General features: G+C 30.9%; 1 protein-coding gene across 1 annotated transcript; it reads right to left on the bottom strand.

The window, feature by feature from the left end:
• Positions 1 to 26,390, bottom strand: HELRODRAFT_189807 (hypothetical protein; the record flags this gene model as incomplete). The annotated part of the gene is made up of 38 exons (XM_009032331.1): positions 1 to 67; positions 900 to 1,017; positions 1,175 to 1,250; positions 1,974 to 2,195; positions 2,286 to 2,471; positions 3,157 to 3,384; positions 3,483 to 3,632; positions 3,747 to 3,865; positions 4,083 to 4,235; positions 4,342 to 4,510; positions 4,914 to 5,071; positions 5,265 to 5,457; positions 5,645 to 5,818; positions 6,007 to 6,198; positions 6,441 to 6,563; positions 6,688 to 6,808; positions 7,172 to 7,285; positions 8,864 to 9,006; positions 9,519 to 9,644; positions 10,352 to 10,515; positions 11,614 to 11,866; positions 12,446 to 12,487; positions 12,812 to 12,863; positions 12,947 to 13,011; positions 15,115 to 15,252; positions 15,808 to 16,026; positions 16,177 to 16,269; positions 16,652 to 16,852; positions 18,251 to 18,342; positions 19,481 to 19,586; positions 19,942 to 20,115; positions 20,348 to 20,461; positions 20,894 to 21,055; positions 22,005 to 22,138; positions 22,921 to 23,070; positions 24,335 to 24,542; positions 25,687 to 25,807; positions 26,248 to 26,390. 38 exons carry the CDS (start codon positions 26,388 to 26,390, stop codon positions 1 to 3), a joined length of 5,463 nt encoding a protein of 1,820 aa, XP_009030579.1.

The raw sequence follows: 26,390 nt of genomic DNA, 5'->3' as shown, positions 1-26,390 counted from the left end.
TCAGGTTCTTAGGTGACGGCCTACTCGAGCTGTAACCCTACTTGGCGCACCGGAAAACGCCAATCGCCTATATTGTATACGAGCCAATTCGATCTTCGTGGATTAAACCATGTTTTTATATTTTTTTAACAACCACCCTGTTGAAACACGCCTGTGACTGGAAACATAGTTACAATTTCTTCTTGACATTAATAGAAAGTTCGTGCTTGAAAAGTTAAAGTTACATATCCGACGTCAAAAAAGATGTGAACAGTTAACAATTTATAACGAAAATCAAAAAAATTAGTTATTCCATTTTAATATAATTCAATATCAGACATTAAATGTGATAAATTATTAATCAATCCAACTACTACTTATTAAAATTTCATTTTATTTGCATATAATAGAAATTAATTATAATAGAAATGATAACATGTAGCGTAACTATAGCTGATTTGTTACAAAAACTGGAAAAAACAGATGTAAACAAAAATCTTACAAATAAAAAAAAATTCCAATAAAAAATATATCGATAATAAACACCAAAAATTAATTTTCATCATTTATGAAACAAAATTCAACAATATATGATTATAAACAAATAAATTCAATTAACAAGTTAAATAAATAATTGTAACAAATGTTTTGGAATAAATAACACGGAAAGGTAAATTAAACTATATATATATATATATATATATATATATATATATATATATATATATATCAATATTTGTTATTACAACGGCAAAGTAAATTTATAATTTCACAATAAAACTTTGATGTTAACAATTATATATCGTTGTTGTAGCACTAAACGCTACTACCATCATTTCGGTTTCGCCATTCACACAGCATTGTTGACAATATATCAGCACGCATACTCCTAGTGAGACATTTTGTGATATTTGAATTACATTGGAGGCATGCCATATCCAGGCATTCCATAAGCACCTGGATATATTGGGCCCGGAGCTCCATATACTTGTCCTGGTATCACGCTTGGACCAGCTGTTATCATCAGCTGTGGTTCGTCTGGTAATTTGAATATAAAAAAGAAATATTTAGCGCAAGCTGTTATTAAACGAATGAGTTGAAGAAAGAGATAAGAATCTGAAAATTACAAAATAGCAATAATCTCAATAGGAGAATATAAACAAAATACAATGTGAATACCACAATCAATATTTACTGAGAACAAGAGGTTTATCAGTAGCTTTTTGCTCTTCTTCAGAACGGACAGCATCAGCTTGCTCCAACTTATCCACCTGAAACAGAATCAAGTAGGAATTACAAATTTTGAAAGGTCTGACAAAAAATTTAGGGAAAAGAACGTAAATTTAAAAATTAAAACGTAAATTTAAAAAACTACCTTTAATTCGAAAGATGGATGCACAATGCGCATCAGAGACAAAGAAAAATTTAGAAACTACACAGAAAAAAGTGCAAATAACAAAAAATGAAACTTGGTATCTTATTTCAACAAATATACTATTTCCAGACCACAATTTGAGTTGGTCAATGAGGAGACAAAAAAAGCAATCCAATTTGGATATGCAAAATATATAATGCATCCTTAAAGCGAATCGACAAAGAAGATAAGGAAAAGAGAATGGATCCACTACTTTTGGCAAAGGAACTAACTTAGGCCATAAAATTGGAATTGCTAGAATAAAGTTAAAACTAAATTTTGTTGAGGAATAACATGGGACAAAATAGTAAGGTGCACATGCTTAACAGTGATGATACTGTCAAAAAAATTCCAGTATTAAAAATTTGACTTTGGTGGAAAAACTCTCAGTGTGAAATGGCAGAAGAAACAATCATCAAAAGAAACGAGAATTCAAGCAGCATCTCATTGCTTTGAAGATCACTTTGTTCAAAAATTTATTGTAAAACAAAAATCCTCAACCAGTCAATCAATCAATAATAACTTTCAAATACAATATTCATAAGAGAAGCATGTCGTGCAAAGGGCAACTAAAAAGTACCTTGGTAGTGTATTCCCTCATGACTTGTATGAGGTATGGCATAGCAAAATCAACAATATTGTGTCTCCAAGCTAGTTCCAATATGACGTCAGGGTGAAGTAGATCGTAACATTGGAAGAGACATGCGGCAAAACATTCATAATTTTTGTCTTCAAGGAACCATGACAACAATTCTTCTGCAATATCTGCATTTCGGGATTCACAGGCATACAACATGGCATCCTGTTTGATTGTGGGCAAAATATAAATAATTTATAATTCTGAAAATATGGTATAAGGTTGTTTTTAATAAATAAACCATTAAAGGTTAACCTTAAAGAGTTTATCTTTCTTGCAAAGATCCACAGATTGCTTCCAGCGGTTGTTACCTTTATAAAGATAAGCTCCAATGCGTCGAAATTCTATTAGTTCATGTTTCTCCAATCTTTGTGCCAAACCAATGTTATCAAAGTTGTCAAAAGCTTCAATGGAAGCTCGCAATCCTTGGTAATCTTCTTCCTAATGATGATAATAAAAGAAACTTAAAGAACCCAAAAAATGGATAGATACTCGAAAAAATTTCTTAACTTATTTCTTTTAGTTTGAGCTCATCATTCATTATTATAATATATTATTATCTTAAACCACGAAAAGAAAAAAATAAACCAAAAGATATCGATGCATTCCTTAGTAAAATTAATTAGTCTTTATTTTTTTAAGTAAGTTCTCATAGTTATTCCAATTTTATTACGATGTAGTAAACTATTAAAAGAAATTGCTTCCATGTTCCTATCTAAGCATTCTTAATCTTTTCAATAAAATTAAACAAAAAAAATAAATGTGAAGTTGATCAAATCAGAATCAATGAGATTAGACCAGAAAAACAATGATTTGAGGGCTTTTAATATTTTGTGGGAATAAATTTATAATTGTTATACTTTCCAACAAAACTATAACAAAACATACACATTAAAAAAAGCCAACCCCAACGTTTTCTCAAAAACTAATCAATCTAAATCAAATAATCACTGAGATTTTTATTATTTACAGCAAAATGTTTGGAAGCTTTTAAAACATTTACATTTTTTCTATTGTGAACATTCGATTTTTAACTTTTTCGAGTTAGGTATTTAATTTTCTGTTATTTTTTATCACATATTACTGACAGAATGAACAAAGATGTAAAAAGAATTATGAAAGGCACCTCAATAAGAAGATTGTTGAGTGCTTCATTGACAGCTTTGTTGTTGTTGTTTTGAACTGCCCTTAAATAGGGTTTCACTAATGCTATATGACCAGCTTTTTTGAAAAAACTGACTGCTCTGGTGTGATCCATGCGAGGTGTGAGAACTAGCAACAAATCATTGAGAAGCAGGGGCTTGTAGTCCAAATAGAATTGTAGGGCTCTGTAATACAGCTCAATGTTAGCCACCTGGTAAGATAGTTCAAATTAATTTAAAAATAAATGCCCTGACGTGAAATATTGTTTTTACAGGAAAATCATTCTAATAATAATAATAATATAAAAACCTTTGTGATAATATCTTTGAAATGTGATTCCTTCCAAGCATCAGTTGGGTGGTTCATCATAGTAATTATTGCATTGTCATACTCTTCATATTTGTCATACAAAAAGACCAACTCAGACCACAAGTGAGCTTGATCTGCTGCTCTCAAAACCTGCAAACAAGAACAGTGAATCAATTTGCAGTTGCGTGCTTCTACATTCATGTGAGAAGAGCAATGATATTTAAGTTTAAACTTTTTACAAATCAACAGTAAAAAAATATGAACCTTGGGTATGTTGACTCTAGACCAAAACAATTCTAAATGTTCTCTCATCTTTTGTGGCTTATATTTGGAATACAGTATTGCTAGTTCAGTGAATATGCCCATGTGTGCTCTTTCGAGACCTGAAAATGAAAATCAATATCAAGGTAATCTGTGTATTAAAAAATTTCAATGAGTTTATTTTTAAATGACAAGAGTTTTTTGGAAAAAATTTATTGAGGCTAATCATAGTTATTGAAGTTATTGTATAGTTGTTTCAAATTCTGTATTCTGTTGAGAAGAGAGGAATCATTCATCAGCAGTACAATTTGATTATTGAATTCAAGACGATTAACCAACCTAGAGCAGCCTCAAGGAGTGATATGAGCTCTTCAAAGTAGCCACGGTCCTGGTAGTAGTTGATAAGTTCCTCCAGTTCATCTGCGTGCACAACAATATGCAGGCCGCACATTTGGGCGAGTCTGAACTCTTCGTTATCCAAGCAGGCAAAGCATACCTTTGTTCGAACGTTTAAACGATATTATTACTTTGGGACTCTAATGGGTCCTCATTATGATTTTATTTATTAAATGTAAAGAATAGAGAAACAAGCAGGAACAAACTTCTTTCCAAGTTTTTGTACTGTTGGCCTTGCGAGCACTGTCAACAGCTCCCTGATACTCACCAAGATGAACCAAAGTGATTGCTAATCGGGCAAAGTTGGAAACATTATTATACAGTAATTTAGCAGCTTCATACATCTTGTTATCAAAACAGCGATCTGCGACCTGCCAATTAAGGATTGTAAATGTAAACATTAAATCTTCTAGTTATTTATTATTATTTTACAACCGTAATTAAATCAAAAACCAATATTGAAACAAAAATTAGCATAGAGCAAAGCAATGATAGGAAATACAATACTAACAATACAAAATAAAATTTTCAACTTTATAACTTTTATTTCATACCTTAGTTATAACCATTTAACACTATCACAATTATTTGCTATTACATTCATGTTGATTCTTTGGTTATAATAATTGTTATGCATTAATTTCCTTCGGTTCAGCTATTTTAATTTTTATGCAAAACACAAACAGCCTAATTAAAGTTGATAAACGTATTGAAAGAAACTAAACTTAGAAACTAAATGTTGAAATGTACTTTGTACGATAACATTAAACTCACTTGAGTGATAGATGCGTGGTTGGGACCAGATATGAACTCTTCTAAATCTGCTAGCCTGTTAGTCATGGCATAAGCAAAAACCAGTTCTGTTTCTATATATGTTTCGCGAGCCTTTTTTCGAGCCATTTGCAGATACTTGACAAGGTCTTCCCAGTTGTCTTTTGTTTGTATAATTTAGTTAATAAAATGATGCTAAACAAGTCAGTCAATTTGAAATTAAAAATACGACACCAGAATTCTGTTGACTAAAAAAATATTTAAAAAGTTTCCAGGTTAAAAAAATTTTGCATCTTTAAAATTTATAATCTTCATCTTTAAAATGAAAAACGATATATTAAACAATCAACTGACTGCTCTTGCTGGCAACAGAAACAACTTCCATGTACTGAGTTGGATCATCAGCCTTGATGTAGGAATCAATGGCCTCTTTCACCATTCCACTGTTCAGTTGAGCACGAGCAAGCTGGCTCCACACGGCTGCCTCATTGCACTTTTCAGCAAATTCATAAGCCCGATCCAAGTTTTTAATGTTGTTTATTAAAACCTGCCACGTAAAATTAATTGAATCAAATTATTAACGAAATTTTAAACAAATAAAAATACCCTGGAATAGTCATATAAAATAAAGTATAGGAAAATTTTTTAATAATGTAAATAACAGCTTTTATTGAAAATAAGTTTTAAATAAATAAAAAAAATAAGTTTTAAATAAATAAAAAAGATGAAATCACTTGTATTGCTGAAGCGTTAACTTCAAACTTCTTGAAAATGGCAAAAGCCTCTTCAAACAGTTCATTACTAATAGCAATGTTGGCAATGTCTGGAGCATCATAGTTATCCAATCTGTTTATATACTCCATCACCCTAGTTCGATCAGCTTTGATGGCTGTCAAGATCAACAAATTCTGCAGATTTCTACAAAATCAAGTAACCATAATTAATATAGTTCAGAAATTTTAAATTAAATTATTTTTTATCAGAGTTTGTAAACCAAGTTGGGTCGTAAATATAACAGTTTGCATCTATCAACTAAATTGTATCAATGTAAATTAGAAAGATAAAAATTTTGTATTTACATTCTACTAAATCTTACATATAGAAAAGCAAAAGGTTTAAAAAATAATAAAGAAAATTCATGCCTGTGATCACTGAACATAGAGTTGTCCAGGACAATCTTCTCAAGCAGTTCTATGAGTTCATTGGGCAGATCAGCAGTCATGAATGCTTTCACTGTAACTGAAATGTCTTCAGGGTCTTGTGTTTCTGACAGAGCTGTCTGTACCACCTAGCGTAAATGTTTAAAAAGGTTTTTCAATAAATAATGACCATATTTAAAACGTTGACATAATAAAACAATATTACAAAAATTTAGATGATTTTTAATTTATCAAACTGGATAACACAATAACAAAATAGTCTATTACAACAAAAATAATGAGGCAAAATAAATCCTCAAATCTTTTGTTTTTTGTACACGTTTTTAATGTTTGTCTACCAAAGAATGATAAATAATAATTTTAAAAAAACCTGATCAATGAGCTGGCTCCTGTATTCATTTTCTTCATTTAGAACATGAGCCCAGAGATCAGGGTCTCTTCTGCGGACCAAATAACGAGCCTCGCTTTTGAACAATGAATTCTCGTTACAAACCTTTATTTTTAAATCAATATTGCAAGATATTTTAAAGGGATAATTAGAATTTCGTCAGTTATGCTTAATCAAACATTGTTAAAATTAAATAGAATATATAATGTGAACAAATGAGGTGAATAACATTGATGAGCTCCATATCGCAAGATCCTCTTTCATAGGCAACGCACGCCAAATGCGGGTCCCTCTTTTCACAGTATTTGCCAACAACCTTGCTGTCGTAGTACTGATTCTCACGCAAGAATCTTTCAACAATAAAAATAAATAAATAAGAAATAATTTTTTAATTTTGTATAGTGAACGTTAAATAATATTTCAACTTTTAAAAACAGTTCTATCATTTTTTTGACACTCGATATAATTCCTAAACAATTTTTGCTACAATATAAGATAAAATTTTGAATTTTTTGACCCAAAAGTTTTAGATATCTTGATCTCAAAATTTTACAAATTTAATGAAACATTAAATAGGAAGTTTTATTGGCAACATACAAAACAACAAACTGAATAAACTCCACGCGTTCTAATTAAATTCAATTCTACAAAATAGCAGATCCCATATTTTGGGTGAGGACTGACTTTGACACAAAAAAATGAAATCAAACCACCTCTCGGGGTTGTTGTTGCTGTCAATGTATATTTTTGCCAAAGCATTGTGAGTGGCAGGTTCAATGCTTCCTTCATGAATGCGAGTTTCCAGCCAAGGCAAAAGCAACTTCAGCCTTTAAACAAAATGGATTTTACAGTCAAATAATTTCATAAAACTAAAAAATTTGTAAATTCTATTAAACCATAAATATTCATAGTTAAGGCCGAAGGTTAAGGGGAATACAGTCTCCCAAATTTTACAAACATAACAAACAATAGACGTCTCATATTAGTTGTACAAAAAAATAAATAAAACTAATGTTCTGTGTTATGCAAGTAATACTTAAAAGCTAGCACAGCATTTTGATTCAGTCATTAAAATTGACAAATATAATGAAAATTGAATATTTTTATGTAAAATTTAATACAAACAGGCATAAACGTTCACTCCATATCGTGCGTAGATAATTAAGGAATAATTTCAGGTAACAAATATTTATTTGCTTCTGTATATGTGTATACGTATATATATATATATATATATATATATATATATATATATATATATATATATATAATTTAACATAGAGGATAAGTCGTTAACTAATGGGCTACTTTTAGATCTTAGCAAGGCATTTGATTTGATATTAATCACAATTGTTGTTAAGAAAATTGTTTTCTTTTGGTATTTGTGGAATACTCTCTCAGTGAAGTACTTAAAAGTATATTGTTCGCTGATGGCGATGACAAATTCAGGAAAGAACATCGATGCTGTTTTCGATACTTTCAACACGGAGGTGGAAAAATCAGCCATTGGTTCAAATTGAATGATTTGAATATCAATTATAAAAAAAAGGATTTACATGATTTTTGGTTCTAAAATTATCTAATAATTTAAAAATTTCAATTAAAATTCACAATAACAATTTTGAACGGGTGTATGAAAATATATTTTTAGGTTTCGTGATTATGGATTATTTGTCATGGTTAAATCATATAATGTTTATATCTTGCAAAATTTCTAAAGTTACCGACATTATCCAAAAATTAAATTACAGTTAATTTTATCCTTAATTAACATATGGCTTAATTCTATGGGGTAACAGTTGCTATATAAATATAAGTTGAAAGAAGACCATATTTTATAACTTATAACCTTATACAGTATTGTATGAATTCTACCGAATTGTTGGCATTAATCAATTTAAAGTTTGTCTTTCCAATTTTCCTTACTGGAATTGTCTAGAAATTGTTCAATTTATTGAAAATAGAATTATTATCCAAGTTCATCATAAAAATTTAATGAAACTGTCGCTATAAAATTTATCATCATGCAGATAGGCCTTAAATCATTTTCATATATAAATATATATATATAGGTGAGATTAACTTGGTTTGGACATGTAAACAGGATGAACTTAGAGAAATATAGGGCCTTATTCAACCATGTACAGGGTAAGAAAAAAAGAGTTCGGCCTAAAAAGACTTGGACTGACAACATCAAAGAAGACTTCAAAATAAAAACACAAACATCGTAAAAGCTGAAAAATGGCAAAAGATAGAAAAAGATGGAGGCTCTTTGTGACTAAATATTGCCGCCCAGGGCTGGCAGACAGCAGATGATGATGATGATACTCATGCATATAGCTACTTATTTGTTTTGAAATTTATAAGAGAGCATGATAAAACAATTAATTTGAATAATAACCAACCTATTTCGCTTTTCAACCTCAGCAACCAATTCATCGATTGAAAATTGTCCTTTTACAACAAGTATTAGCTGCTTTATAGCATCTTCTGAGCAGTCGACGTCAAGTAGACCACCGACGACAACAGGCAACCTTGATGGATTTACCTAATCAGAGAATACATGTCCACATTATCTTTACAATCAACCTTAACAAGGTTACCTTGTGAATTCTGCCATGACTCGTATTTGCCTTAATTAGCCAACCAAAACAGATTCATTGATTTTATGTTAAAAAGTTACGTCAACTCAATGCAAAGTTTTTTCTACACAAACTAGAGTTACAAACGTTACAAAGAGATAAAACTGACAACTAAAACTTATATAATATAACTTGTGGAGTTGAATGATTAAACAATATTTTAAATGCCAACAGACCATTATAAAAATAATGGAGGTGCTTGTGAAAACTGGAATAAAAATGGTTCACATTTTCTGGCATAACATATTACAACAAACAGTTGATTTATGCAAATAACATTTGACCAGAATATTTTTTAATTTTAAAATTTTTAAGTAAAATTATTTAAGAATAATCATAGAAACCTCACCGTTGATTATATATATATATATATATATATATATATATATATAAGGTTAAGTTACACAGAATGACAAACCTTTTGAACATAAATTTCAATGTATTTCTGGAGCCCATTACGATACAAGTATAACACAAGATCATGGACATAATCAAATCGATCGCAAACGATTATCAGTGGCAGTTGGTCTGTCAATTTTGCCTCCTGTTTCAATTGAAAAAATTTGAATATCTCTTTATAAACTGTTAGAGAAAATAACTCAACAAAAAAAAATATTTAAATTCTTATAAAATAATACTATGTATGTATGTAACTCATCACAGATAATGATTTTGAAAATTGAGAACTTATTATATATTATATTCATAGTTAAATGTTAATGCTTCTCTAATAAGACTAATTCACTGTCAGTTGAAGACAGGTGATGCTAAATTATTTTTTCAAAAATAGCTTGAATTAACTATTTTTCATAATTTTAAATTTAGAAATGAACAGTTATATCTTGGATTTTTTCCACTATATCCAATATTTTAAAAAAATCAGATGTCTTTCTGAAGCCAATTTTGACAAGAATTTCAGCTGAGCATGTGGCATTACAAAGATATTTTTCAATACAACATAGCAAACTGCACGTCAATATTTTCCTGTTATGGTTTCACTGATAGATATCAAAATATCAATGACCTTAATCCAACCAAAAATTGTTTGTTTTTCTTATGTTAAAAATACTAGAACCCAAGCTAAAAATTATCAATTTAAATTTATTTCTAAGAAATCATAAATTATACTACTGTATGCAAATGATAAATTTTTAAAATTATTTGTCTCTTATTAGTTTTTATTAATTATTAATTCTTATTTGTCATAGGTTTCTTATTAAGTGTAAAAAAAAATCTAAAAAAGTGATAAACCTTCAAAAAGTTTTTGACTCTTTCAGGATTGTAGCAATTACTCTCTCTGCAAATTCTTTCCACTTCTTTGATTTGACCTGTCTTGCAAGCAGCTTGTATATACTTGAAATGTACTTCCGCTTCTTGTGAGAAGTTCACAATAGATCCAAGAAAATAAAAAAGACCTGCAATGTGGGGAAGAAGATATGCCAAATGAAATTTATATTAAACATTAAAGATATGATTAAATGATAGTTCAAGTTGTCCAGTTTTCTAAGTAGTAGAGGAAACAAATATTACAGTAAATTTACAACCAAAAAGTAAAAATTTTTTTTTTATTTTCGCAAGTGGCTTTAAAAAACATTATAAAAACACAAAGAGATTTGAATATTTGTTTTAGTCTTGATATTTTTTGGAAATTTATGAAAAAAGGGAATAAATACATTGTATAATAGTTTGAAAATTGTCAGCAAAGTTTTCCAAGCAGACTGGAACCCTACTTAAACAAAACAAAATTCTAGAAACAGATATATTGGTAATGTTAGTTACATTCTAACATTAAAGCAGAAATTTGAGGTAAAAAAATTTGTTCATGCAATTTGATGTTATATGATATGTGTTTAAGTAAACATCTTCTGTTGTTGTTGTTGTTGTAATTGATCGCTGATCGACCAATCATTTTTTCCCCAGTCTCTCCAGAATTTCTGCCATCCTCTTTGCGGCCTCCATTGGGCGCTCACTCAATTCTCCCAGTTGTGCACCGAGACCATACCTGTCCTTCATTTCCACCATGGCCCCACAGTGTTGAGCCGATTCATTTGCATCACTGCAAACCTGCAATGGTTTTCATTTATTGTACCACTGACCAGTTCTAAAACGGCTGAGGTCCGTTCTTGATTGCTTGTTAAGTTTCTCCTCACAGATATTAACGGCTTTTGTTGTTGTTGCCGTTGCAGGAGTTGATAACAATCACATTTAAACAATATACAAACCGCCGTTTTTTAAATTTAAGTTTATTTAGATTTTCTTTAATTGCATGAACTTAAATTTCATTTAAATTTATCTTTCTTAATTACATTTAGTGCTTTGGATGGTTCTGAGTTTTTTCCTTACTCTAACTAATTTTAATAATAGAATCAGTACGTTTGACAATATCAAAAATTAACGTTGTGCAACCTCAATAAGGCAGGGTTGGTGGGTTGTTGCATTTTGCTTTTCACAAATTTTACTGAGTATTTTTTAGATAAAACAAATTTTGTGATCTAAATAAACAACAAACAAACCTTCAAAGCTCTTGAATGATTCAAATATTTCAATTAGAGCTTGGGTAGTAAGTTGTTCATGATATTTTGTAGCAATTTGCACACAAATTTGCAGGTTTTGACGTATATTTGCTTGAAGCATTGCTTTAATACATTCCAGGGAGTCCTCCACGGATAATGACCCAAAATAATTCACTAACCAGTCCGGATTCAACAGATGAGTATGCACAACTGCTCGTTTTATATCATACAGATCAGTGTAATGTTCCAGAGCCTTAGGTTTGATAATAAAGTTTTATATTCACCAAAAATGTCAACAAAGTACACAATGAAATGAAAGAAATTATAATATACATGAAGATTAAATTTATTTCATGATGGAGACTTGTGCACTACAGTTTTTAGTTGGATTAATCAATCCATGAATTTCTATGCTTAAAACTTAATAATGCGTCATATTAAACTACATTTTTACACTAAATCATAAATTAAAAACTTTTAAGATACCTATCGCCACAAAAACCACTTCCACTATTTTTTTGATAAAATAATATAGGCTCAACTGTAACTTACCCAACGTCAAACTGTTCACTCAAACTGTTTTCTTATAAATGTTACAAAACTCTGCATCTCCAAATGCCAATTTTACTTACCCTTCTCTTGATGATCATGTACCTTTTTAAGGTTCACAAATAAAGCGTCATCCACTTATCAATAAACTTTTACCTTCATCTGTATTCTGACTCTCTGCCAGCTCACATTTCTGCCATTTCCTTATTTGCCCTTTTTCTAGGTTACTAATGAACCATCTTATTTTGTTCACCTCATGCAACTACTATCTGCAGCTACCAACCTTTTTATTGCACTTTTCAATTTTTTTAACCATAAAGATTCCCTGTGTTTTGGAAGATGTATTCCTAACACTCAGCAGTCATGACCATGAACTCTGAAAAGTAGTATCTAATAACAGTTCATTTTTTAACACAAATTTATTGTTTAATGTTCTTTTTTAATTTTCTCTGGAGTCCTTCTCTATAATTTCCATACCATAAAATTAGATAAGTAGTTTTTTATTCTTATTCGCCTCCAGGCACAAAAAAATTCCAACAATTTTTTCCTTTTCATTCATATTCACGAAAATCAAATCAGCATGCATCAACTGCTTGCACTAATTTTTCAAACCAGCTATTTTAATCTTCAACACTTTTTTTAGACTTACTCTCCTCAGACTTGTCAAGAAACGCTTCAGAAACTCATCTTTGCGCTTCAACCTGTTTGCAGAACATGCACTGACACCACTTATAAATAATATATATATATATATATCTTTATATATAGTCCAGCTTTTTCACACAGTTGGGCTACATGAGCCCTATCATAATGAGTGAACATTTGATTGCCTAAAATTGCATCCGCAACCTGTTTGGTGATAATAGTGACACAGAATTTAATTTCTTATGTACCAATAAGGTGCTGAGGTTTTTAGACAAATTGTTAAAAGAGATAAATAATAAGGAGTAATAAAGAGATAATAAGGGAGAAATAATAAGAAAGAAAAGTGCTTATCAAATTTTACAAACTATTCTTTATTTACAAATGACGTTTTTATAACCTTGAAATTGTCAATCACCTGATTTTTAGTTTTTAAATAAAATTATTGAACTACATACAGTTAAGCAGTCATTCAGGCAATGAATGAGCCTCATTAACTCGTTAAAAATTAGTTGTGTTAGAATATGCAAGTTGAGCACATCACTTTTGTTTTATACTTACATTAACTTTTCGTTTCAGTTTCCTTTCCCCATTGTTAGTTTTAATTGATTATTCATTCAACATTCAATCATCATGATGACAGCCAATTAGCAAAAAAAAACGTTATTGTGCTCGGTTTATGTTTTCAAATTCAATCGCAATTTGTTTCTTGTCATGTATTTTTTAGAACTTGAATAAACAAATAATATTAACCGAAAATTTTTTATAGGTTGAGCATAAAGTGAAAATTGAAAAACAGGTAAGATTTATAAACTTGGCAAAAGTGGTCGGAACTTTTGTTATTAGCATATTAAATTCTATTGCTTGAGGTACATATGCATTTTATTCTACTGTTTGCATATGATGAATTATATAAACAAAAAGTATATATTGTGTATTGTGAAAGAATACGTGAAGAAGTTCTCCTGGTTACAAATATCTTCACAGATAGCAATGTTTAAAATTTATTTGCGAAGTCACAGCAGCACTCAGCAACTATCAACCCATACAATCACCATGTTCTCAAAATTTGTGGTTTCTTTGGCCTGTATTTAACAAAATCTAAAAAAGCCGAATTTATTCTGTTGTTTGGATATGACGGATTTGATAAACAAAGAGTATATATCGTGCCTATGTGTTGTTTTGTTGTTGATATCATGAAAGAATAAATGAAGAAGTTCTCCTGGTTACAAATTTCTCAACAGAAAGTAATGTTTAAAATTTATTTGCGAAGTCACAGCAGCACTCAGCAACTACCAGCCTATAGGGTCAGCCAGTTTTCAAAATTTGTGGTAATTTTGGCCTGTATTTAACCTTAACAAAATCTTAAAAAATACCCAATCCTGATTTCCTTTCAATCTAATTAATAATAGATAAAAATGAAGCAGATAAAATTAATGATCCTAATTTCTGGACCTAATAGTATAACTCATCGTCCATGGATAACCTATAACAAATTGCTAAGGTTTCCAGTGTACCTTCTTCACATGGTCGATGATAATCCTTAATTTTCATAAAATTTCAAAAGAAGTTCCTAATCAAGAAGATAATCTTCTCAAAGAATGGGGTGACGCGATTCCATCGCCCAAAAATAATGATTTTGCTTTCCTTAATCTAATTTTATATTTCCATGTACTTGTAATGTCAATTTTATTTTAGGATGCTTGTGTGTATATTATATTATATGTTCATTGGTCTTTTATATATTTATATATCAATTTAATTTTAACTTTTGGTTCATTGTTCATTTTAATAATTATTTATCATTTTTAATTTTAACTTTCAGTGATCATCAATGCTTTTATTTGGTTTATGAGTACCTTTTTTTAATTTTTGTATATTTATCTTTTTGATTTTAACATATGTACAACGACATTGTTTTTATTTAGTTATCAACGTTTCTTTTTTATTAATTATGCATTTATTTATTCATTTGTATTTTGACATTAACATTGCTTTTATTTGTAGAGCTCCTAAATTAAACTTTTGTTGCAATAAATTTTTCAAAAAAAAGAGCTACTGAAGCTTGCCAAATTGGTTGCTAGAGTCTATAAGACAACGTTGCGCCCACATGCCAAAGCAATAACTATTACGTGCGATATGCGGATCTTAAATCATTCAAAGATGACCTATAAGCAGATAAAAAGTAATGAATTAACTAAAATGTTTACCATAGTTTAAAATATAATTGAAATCAATCTAGAGCCAACGAGAGGTAGTTATCTATTGACAATGACAAACCAACAACTAATTTAAACAAAACTGAAAAACCTGAGGGGCGAACATCAGGTTCATCTCTAACAATCTTGTTTGCAGTGGACCTTCTGCTGGTCGATTATTTTTCAAAGCATCCAAGAGAAATGCCGTACATTGTTGAACCATGTTTGTCTCCATGAAGACATCTACAATCTGTGGTCATTACCAAATATAAGTAAATAAACTAAATCGATCAAAAAATTACCTCAGAATAACAAAACTAAGATTGATAATGGCATATTCGTTACTTTATGGACTATACCTTGCTTGAAACTGACAAAATTTTATTACAATTCTAGTTTTTCAATTAGACAAAAATAACAAAAGTTACATTTTTTATAAAGCTCTTCTGTAGCTATAAACTTTTTTAATAAAAATCTTTAATACAACAACAACACACGTTTAGACGACATTTTCCCCGAGATCGGGGGTTGCCGTTTGGCTACCTATGATGAAACCGAAATACCCCTCGACGCCATCCACATCTGTCCCTCAGTATCACACAACCCCGCTTTCACCCTGTCCTTCTCCACCTGCTCTCTCCATCCCAATCGCGGACGATCCCTTCCTACCACTCCTTCAACCTCGAACTCCAACGCTCGCCTAATCCCGACCCTTTCATCCCTTCTCAACACATGTCCATACCACCGCAATCTCGATCTCCTTATCAAATCTTAATAAAAATCTTTAATAATTGGATAAAATGACAATTGAATTGTACTCAATTAACAATTTTGTACTAGCCTGATTTATGTCAGCAAGGGGTTCATCATCTTGCACTAGCATCTGTGCAAATTGAACACCTTGTTCAGGATTGATTCGCATGATACTTCTCAACAAGAAGATGTAGTCTGGAGTATATCCCACTTTCTTTGCATACAGTACTATCTTTTGATACTGGCCTGTCTCAGCAAAACACTGAATCACCTAAATTTTTGAATAAAAAAGGAGCCTTCATTCATATTATGTTATATTAAGTATCACTGTAGAAAATAAAAATTCAAGAATATTTAGGTATATAAATATTGGTAAATTTTGGTATTAAAACAAAATATATTAAATCAAAAAATAGCAAACCTTGTTGGGCACATTCGCTCTTAAGTAGACTGATAGAGCTAAAGTTGGATCAGCTACTTTTACCAAATCACCAAGTTCTTCACTGCACTCCAACTGAAATTATAATATGAAATAAAAAATAATGAAAATATAAAATATTAATTGGCAAAGCAAAATATAAAATATGAAAAATTATGAAGTGTAAATTAGCAGGAGAGGTTGGAAGAGAAAAGTGAAAAAATATCCATCTAGTAAAACTAAAATCTTGATAAATTTTTTTGATAGATAGATCACCCTATAAAGAAGATAATAACTCGAAAAATTTGAATGTTACATTTTAATCAAATGATAAATTCTTGGTATTTGCAAGCCCAGTTGTATTGTTAATAATTACTTGGCTAGTTTTTCTCAGGTTCATAGACCTAGTTCTGATCAGTATACAATAAATAAAAATATTTAATTTAAATTTTTTTTTATAAGTTATTAACATCTTAACCTTATCCTCTTTCAGCCACTTTTCAAGCAGTTGTTTCCGACCCTGTTGAAGTACTGGTCTACACAGTTCAAGTGATTCATACTTATTCAATTGACCTTGGTCCAAAAGGATGCCAAAGTACTGCAGCAATGGAGATGTTTGACCTTGTTGGGCTGGTATCTGTTGAAATCTCTGAATGGTCTGTGGTGTTCTCAGAATGCCCTGTACATGTTTAACATAGAATCATAAATAATAATAAGATTCTGGACTGTAATTTTTCTTTAAATTTTAAACAAAATTTGGATTTCTTGCTCTTTACCTCATTTTTGTTTTGAAATTCTAGTTTTTTTCCTCAAATATTTTCGAGACAAGATTATTTTCTCATATGTATTATTGAGAGGTATCCACATCACATAAACACAGACACATAGCATACAAGGATACGCAAGAATACACGGGCGCATAGGCGCACAAGATGTAGCCAGAAAGTTTGAGGTCTGGAATACAGGCTAAAGGTAAACCTTGACAAAACAAAAACTATGATCATCGGTGGTACCGCTGAGCCTGTGGTCTCTGATTAATGGCCATGTTCGGTGTGTGGGGCTAAAGTTGGAAGCAGTGGTGTCACAGATGATGCTCAAAAATTACCGGCTCACTGAGAAAAGTGACTGATTTCGTATGCCCCGACGACGGAGCCCAGATAAGGATACGATTACCGGGATCGAAACTGTTACTTCATTTCAGTATTTGGAAGATATGCTGGATTGTACTGGAACAGCTGATGCCGCCGTTCGTGGACGCATACGTGCGGCGTGGGGCAGATGGCACCTTCTTGCCTCGGTACTGATGCGGCGTAGCATTCCTCTACCTCTGCTCACAGAACTATACAACACAGCTATACGTTCTGTTCTAATGTTGCAGAGACGTGGCCGATGACAACAAAACTCGAACAGCAGCTTCACCAAAATGACATGAAGATGATTCGTTGGATGCAGCATGTTGACCTAAGGGACCATATCCATACAACCGAGATCCTGAACCGATCAGGACTGTTCTTGTTGAAGGATGCATGTTGTCGTCATCGCCTATGATGGTTTGGCCATGTGAAGCAAAGCGAAAACGATACAATAATTTCTGTTACTGAGAACCAGGTGCCTGGCACCCGCCCAAGAGGTCGCCCAAAAAAGTCATGGATGCAGACCATACAGGAGAACTCGAAGGCACTTGGTCTCAAGGAGACAGAGGCAATGGATAGATCGGCTTGGAGACATAAACTGATGAATGGAATAAAAAAAGTCTGACCCATAACGGATGGAGACTATAAACGAGGATTGATTGATTGACTGCATTTTCAGCTTTCCACTCTATGTAAGCTGAAAATGCAATATTTCTAACAAATTATACGTTCGACAGTCTTAATCCTAAATTTTTATATGCTTTTAAAAACAAATCCAAGTGAAATATCAAAAATTAAAAAAAGGTGAGACATAACAATTTATGATGCATACCTGAAACCTGACAAATTTAACTTGAATGAAATAAACTGAAAATAAAGAAGTAACAATTCTTCAAATAGAAAAGCAATGATAGCAAAACCATAAATTAAGAAATAAGTAAAACCTTTGGAGCACCAGCTGCTACTTTTGCAGCTTCATTGTACTGTCCTCCCTGGAACAAGCTGTTGAATTTGCGAACAAACAAATCTTCGGCACCTTTTCAATGGCATATTATTTTTCATTAAATCAGTTTACCATAAGAAAGAACATTAAATAACACTCAAAAAGATGTTTGCCATTTATTTATCAAACTTCCGTCTTCTTTAACAGTTCAACCAATTGAGCTTTTTAATTTGACAAAACATTCATTAACTTTTAGACATTCAATGTAAATTCATGGCCAGCTTTTTCTACAACAACAACACACGTTTAGACGACATTTTCCCCAAGATCGGGGGTTGCCGTTTGGCTACCTATGATGAAACCGAAATACCCCTCGACGCCATCTACATCTGTCACTCGCCTCAGTATCACGCAACCCCGCTTTCACCCTGTCCTTCTCCACCTGCTCTCTCCATCCCAATCGCAGACGACCCCTTCCTACCACTCCTTCAACCTCGAACTCCAACGCTCGCCTAATCCGCTCGCATAATTAATTTAATTAATTAATTAAACCCAATAAACACAAATAAAGTTTTTTCACTTTTTTACCGTCATTTACATAAATAATGGGAGCTCAACACACATGCATCTAGGAAGCATCATAAAAAATATTTATATATTTCATAAAAATAATTTAAACATTCATAGGACTAAATATTTGAATGAATTCTAATAAAAATGATTGATATAAATTTTAGTTAACAAAAAGCATGTTACATCAAATCTCAAGCAAAGTTTTTTAAATGAAAAAAATCTATTATGAATTATGTTAATTGAATGCATTATGTTCATGAATAAAAAGGAGAGAAATTAATAAAATTAATAATTAAAACTTGGTGAGTGTAATTGTATTATATAAGAGTAATTGTTGTAAAATATGGTGATTAAAGTTAAAGCTGAGAAATAAATAATAGTTTATGCTAAGAAAGTTCACAGTTTGATAGAAAACAGGGTAGAACATCTGAATAGAACACTTTTATGTAAACAAATGAAATACTCCTTCATAAATTTACATTACACCCAAACGCGCGCGCACACACACACACACTCACATCTTTTCATATATATTAATTTTCAAAAATCTTTTTTTAACTTTTTTTAAATACATGTTCATGTAATGTAATTAATAATGAAATAAACCACAATGACTTAAAAATTAAACCAATGTTTAATAAAAAAGTTTGTGACATACCTGGCAAATTGTTTCTAGATGCAATTCTTAGCGCCAGATCTGGATTTTGCATGGTGCCGGTAATGTATGGGATCAAATTATCCTCTTCCACACTAACTGATAAGACCTAAGTTGTTTCAACAATATTCAATATTTTGCTTTTAAAGAATGAAAAAATTATCGCCAGAGTAATCTCTACTTCTAACATTATTTTAATTGTCAATTACACATTACAATTTTACCATAAAAAAAATCTTATTAACACTTTTTAACTGTTAATTAGTAAAAAAAAATAACAAAGACAACAATATTTTTTAGCTGAAAAATACAATTTTTACTGTGCATCAATTAATAAGAATCAATGATGCACTCCAAAACTCCAAAAACTTGAGTTATATTCAACAAGAGATTTAATTTTAATACTCTTAAAAATTTAGAAAAACATTTCCTTAAGTGGTACAAAGTTTAAATATAGAGCAAACCTGTCCTTTCCTGTTGACACCAATGATACCAGATGAGGCATCATGAGGAGCTGTAACAAAAATCGTATCGCCACTTATCCTATTCATGTAGATACAAGTAGCCGTCTCCATGTCATACAGATGAATGTATCCATATTTGGTGATCAGGTAGATCATGTCGTACTTCTGGCCAATCTGTTCAGATTATTCATATAACCAACTAATATCATGAATTAGTTTATAAATTAATTCGTTGTAAACAAACAAATGAAAGTAATAATTTTTAATATGAAATAACAACACTGCATTTAAGAATTATTTATTCATTTCATCACATAAAACCATAATGGAATAATATAATGCCCTTACTATCCGAAAACATGATCAAACTAATATAAATTAATCAAGTGATTGGATAAACAGAGACCTGCATGGCGACAGGGAAATCATTCTGAGCTTCAGGAGGGAAGAAAATGTCAACAGCTTTTTTAGTGAATGGTTGATTACCCTGAGCTGGTGTGCCAACTTCAATGACGTGCAACTGTTAAATGATGATTTACATTCCCGATATCTTATCAGAAAAAATAAAGATTGAATAAAAATTAATATAAAATGAAATTACAAAACGTTCTTTAAGATGCAAGAACACTTTTTGTTAACAATGAATTATCGTGATAAGTCATGCTGACAGGGTTGTTAATTTGTGATCAATGCTTTGTACAATGTTTCAAAACAAAAAATTAGTTTACAAAAAAAACTACAATGTGGTCACCACAGAAAAGCCACACTGGCTCATAAGAAAAAAAAGAATATCCCTTGTAATAAAAACATCATTATAATTATTCCCTTCACTTATTTCCTTTAATTAATATTGAGTATCATCATTGACACTGTGTGTTTGGAGCACAAAACAAAGTTAATTAACGATATGTTAAAAGTCTAAGTGAGAAAGAAGCACTTATTTTTAAATGACCTTGCTAGAAGCAGCTCCACGAACAGCAAAGCAGAACAATGTTGAGGGTGATGCATTGCCAGGAATCGTGAATTGTCCAAAAGCTGCTGCGTGACCTTCAATCGGTTGACTGACCTTCCTCTCAACACTGTACAGCTGCATGGCTCCAACAACTCTATTCGCCTGAATTTTAGTTACACATGTAATTCTTTATAAACATTAATCAAATAAATTTTTTTTTTCAAGCAACATAATAGTTTCCAGCAACAGTCAGGGTTAAATTTCCCCTCTAAAACAAGATGAAACTATAGAACACTCGGCATGACAAATGTTATTAAAATAAAATTGCACATTCAAACAGCAAACGAGAATGTTTAAAATGATGCCTAAAATGAAGTTGGCAAAGTCATAGAGAAGGAAAGTTAGTCAAGTGAGGAAGGATGTCAGTAAGCAATAGTGTTGTGTAATTGTTGACAAAAATGAATGATTAACAATCTCTATTCATGTTTTATGACTTTAATAAATTTCTCATAAATTAATGTTTACTTATAACCAAATTGTATTAAGAAGATCATAAATATTTTCATAGACATCTAGAACACTTAGTGCATTTTAAACACTCATAAAACAATGCATCACACATATTGTCAAACAAAAAATATTTGGTGAAACTTGTGACACATTTGGAAAAACATCAAAACAGTTTAATTGATTTTCACCACTAAATTTTGTTCACATTCACAAAATGAGTGTTTAAAAAGAATAGTAATATCTGAACTGTGTTAAATCTAAATGAACAAAGAAGTAGGCTAACCAAAAACCATATAACATGCAAAAAAAGTTTTTTGTTAATATAAGAATCAACAACCATTGAAATACACACAATTAGTCAATATCTCAGACACAAGTCGGAATGGAAATATTATTAGACAAAATTATCAAAAAATCAAAACTATTTTAAATAAGCCACAACCACTAGCACCACAAAATTGTTGAAACACCACGTGTTAATAAAACACTGTAAGAAAAATAGCAAACACATCACGTGCCAATGATTAGAACGTTGCAAAAAACTTTCTAGAATTTGTAACACATTTGTTAGTAGGTTAATTAACAAGAAAGGGCAAAGAACCTGCTGATCACCAACTTGCGCAGAAATGCCCGTCAATAACAACCACTGCTGTTTATGGTCAGTTCGATAGTTTATGATTTGACATCCAGCTAATGTTGAATGCCTGTCAAAAATCTTCTGTGGCTGGGAGTCACCTGCCAATAAAGCAACAGTTTACTTAATTTATTAAACCTCCTCATAAACAAATTTGATGGTTGATGAATGGTTTTAGATAACATTTTGAGCAATTTAAAAAAAATGCACATCAGCTCATTAACCAGGTCCCATTTATCGGATTGCTTAAATTGGATTTTCTTTCACAAATCAACAATTATTCAACACACTATTAATACAAATTTTAAAACAAAGCAAAAAAAGTTCTTGATAAGAAGGATAATCTATTGAACACCTGGAAAACATAAATTGATTTATCTAACACTTGCTAGAAAATTTTTTCATGACTTTTCACGATAATTACAATAAAATCCCATGACTATCAAAGCTATATTCTACAAATTAAGTAGGTACTATGCAGCATTTAAAGAGAGGGCATAAAAAAAAGTTGTTATAAGTTTCTCCATTTTTTGGTCATCCAAGAATCAAAAAAAGTATTAGAAGCTGAATAGAATTTGCTTCAAATTTTTTTACATTATAAGCAAACATAAAAAACATTTTTTAATTTAAAAATTCACAACAATCCAAACATAAAATCAATCTCCATTTTGCATCCAGAGTCCCGATTCCCCGAGGTAGGACGTAATCCAAACATAAAAGGCGGATCCAAAGACCGAAGTGGGGAAGGGTCAATATTTTGAATGTTGAAAGCTTTTAGCACCATTATTTTTTTGAAAATACTACAGGGTGGTCCAAAAGCAGGTAGACAGCAATGGCTAAAATCTTTTCAAAAACAATATATAAATTTAAATAGCAATTTTACCTTCCATGCTCCAGTGATAAACAGATGCCTCTGTCACCAGTGCTACAGTATTGACACTGATCCACTTCCAGAATATGACATCTTCAGTCATGTTATGAGCTTTCACTTTACTTTTCATTTCAATGTTAAATATCTGCAAAGTTTTTCCAGCTGTATGATGGAAAAAAAATATCCGGATAGTAACACTTCATCTTTTTAATGATAGTCATACTGGTTGAATGGTCATCAACATTAATTTGCATTAATAATTTCTTGATAACAATAAGGTGAAATGTTTTTATGGTAAAAATTATTACAATAAAAAATTAAATAAATATTGTCACTAATGGAATTTTCATATAATCAAAAATCATCATCATAAATAAAGTTTAGAGATTAAAGTTATTGAAAATCATCCATCCAAAAAGTATGCCTTCAATGATGGGTAGTATTATTAAGAAAGAACCCACAAGCTTCAAAATCTTCTTTTTGTTTTGTTTTAACATGAATCTACTGCCTTAACGTACCAGGTCTTAAAACTTCAACATTTCATCTAGCACCATTGTTGAGTTTATATACTCCATGGTCATACTGTATACCATCCATTACCTAAACATCTACATTTCAGTCCTCTTCAACTTCCTTACATTTCCCACTGGAAGAGCAAATTTTTTGCTCTCATATCACAGTTTGTATATCAGTCTTTAATGTGTCATTAAAATTATTCCATTATGCTTACACTCAGTTCTACACTTGGTTGAATTCCATAATTTTATGATTAGTATAAAAATGAGACCTAATGATAAAATAACATTTCTGACCAAAAACATTCAATTACGTAATAAATTTTCTTTACAGACAAGCATAGATATATAAATGATGGTACAGTTTTATATAAATAACTATATTTTACAAAACTGTTGGAAAATAATGATAAAAATTTGTTGAAGATTTTTAAATTTAGTGCTTTTTCTATATTCTTCATTCACACAGCCTATTCCAAAAAGCTCCAATGTATAACCCCCAAAACATCAATGTCTAAATTAGGATAAAACCAACATAAGCAGATTTGTTAGAATCAGTGATTACACAGTGATAACAATAAACTTTCAAGCACATGTAAGCGCCAGTTGGACGCTGATAAAGGTAGAAGTCAGAAGATTTTAAAAATTGGAAAGAAGGTCATTAAGTTAAGGCTCTGAACCTGCAAAAGTGGTATTTAGCACACCAAACAATGTTAATCAGGACAAATACAGAATGTCATGTTTAATCATTAAATGCAAATCATCCTGACAATTAATTTCTAAATCATTATAATGTTTAGAATATTTGTCTATATATATATCACATAAAAAAATTTCAAAAATAAATTCTGGATGACCTATTAAAATTTATGAATAACAACATTTAAGTACAACTTATCACACTCGTTTACCTTTGAGGGCTATAACTTTACTGGCAGGATTCATGATGGCTGAATCAGCTGAAATTGGTCTTCTGATAGGATTTTGCATATCTGCCATATCAATGATAACAACCTGAGCTGTCTCTCCAACTTTTTCTCGAACACAAATAAATTTATCTGACTCCATTGTAAGAGTACTAAAGCCAATGTTGGCTGCATTGATTCCAGCATTCTGCAACTTGTATAGAAAAATTTGTGTTCATGTTAAATCAAACTTTTGGTTAATCATTTATAAGTCAGTCATGCCTTATCAATTTATAAATATTTAATTATATCATACAAAAAATAATTTTTTAAATTATTGGAGTGCACCACTTTTACATTTAAAAACTTTGTATGAAGCTTAAAAAAAACTCTAAACTTTATAATAGTCTTGCTCCAATTATAAGTTTAAACAAATTTTTGTCAAAATTAAGCCCATATTTTATTACAATGACTGATTTTTGACTTGTCATAAAAAGTTAATGAATAAAACATAAAAGGCAGCAACTGACAACAATAAGAATGGAAATAAGAAAGTTTATGAAGTCTAAATTAGCAGCCTACACCTTCCTTTCCTATTGTACCATGGCATATGTTTTATACATTTATTGTTTTATTTTATAATTACTATATTAAACTCAGTGTGTTCATTTGTATAGTCTAATTATAATACTATGCATGTTTTATACATTTATTATTGTTTTATTTTATAATTATTATACTATACTTCTTAATGTGTTCATTTAATAAGATATTCAAAAAGTATTTAATGTCTTTAATCATTTGAGTCATTAAATTTTAATGACTCAACCTTAACCCAAATTCTATAGAAACGATGCATGACATGTGATTATGAAATATGTTTTCTTTTCTTACTTTGATTCTACAAACACCAAAAATAAAATTGACTTTCAGTTAGGACCTTTTATTTTTCAATTTTAATATTAAGTAAATTCTCTTCAAGAGAGGATGACAGATTGTAAAAATAAACTACTAAGAAGCCCATGGTTCGAGTCTGAAATAAAATAGTATATTACTTTTCACGAATAATATAATCAACAATCACAAGTATTAAATTCTAGATTTTTTTAATCAAAAAAATAAAACCCAAGACATGATGCCACTAATCGGATTTTTTCTCATGTATACAATACTATGAGATAAATCAATCAAACAATCAGTCAGTCGGCCGGTTGGTCAGTCAGCCAGCCAGCCAGCCAGTCAGAGAGTAAATAAATACCTGGATATGCTCCTGGAAGCGTATCGGTAAAATCTGAGTCATTTTCTAAAACGTTCCGGCTTATTTACAACCAACCGAACGCGTAGTTACGACGTCTAACTTTGAACAACCCGAAAAATTGAACAAATAAATATAAGATATGGCGTGTCACAGAGGCGTCACTGGCAAATGGGTAATTCCGAAAAAAACCAAAGACAACATAAACGTTGTCGAATTCGATCCTGCATAAATGAGGTAGATGAGCTAGATAAATTAGGATTGGAATGATGTCATGCAAAAAAGTTAACATTTTAGGTTAGCTGTTAGGTCCGTACAAGAACACGGTAGTAAAAACACGGTAGTGGGGTAGTAAAAAGATGCAAAACGTTTATAAAACCTGATATCGTTGAATTAAAAAATAAGCTTTATTACTTGACCTCGTTATAATATTTTACTTAACCCATTAGCGTTCAGCGTTCAGCTAGGAATGCCGTGTCATCAACGCTGATCTTGCTTCTAGTAAAGTTTATTATGTTTTTCATTTTAAACTTTTCTGGCTCAGTCGACTTACATTTATATACTTATAATACTTGTATGATTAAACGACCGAAAAAATAGGCAATAAAACATAGATAATATTGAAATCACTTCACCATTATTTTCATGATCCAAACCGAATAACTTGAAAATTTTGTCTTGTATCACGTTCCTGATTCCGATTTTAACATAAGTATGTTTTAGGCACCTTCTGGGTTTCAAACCAGGTAATCTTACAAACCTACACAGTGCACATGTTTCCAAGTCGATACGGTCATGCCAGTCCAT

Source organism: Helobdella robusta, assembly GCF_000326865.2.
Source record: "Helobdella robusta unplaced genomic scaffold HELROscaffold_8, whole genome shotgun sequence".
Lineage (NCBI taxonomy): Eukaryota > Metazoa > Annelida > Clitellata > Rhynchobdellida > Glossiphoniidae > Helobdella > Helobdella robusta.
The sequence above is the reverse complement of the archived record's forward strand: the minus strand, read 5'-3'. Positions and strand labels throughout refer to the sequence as shown.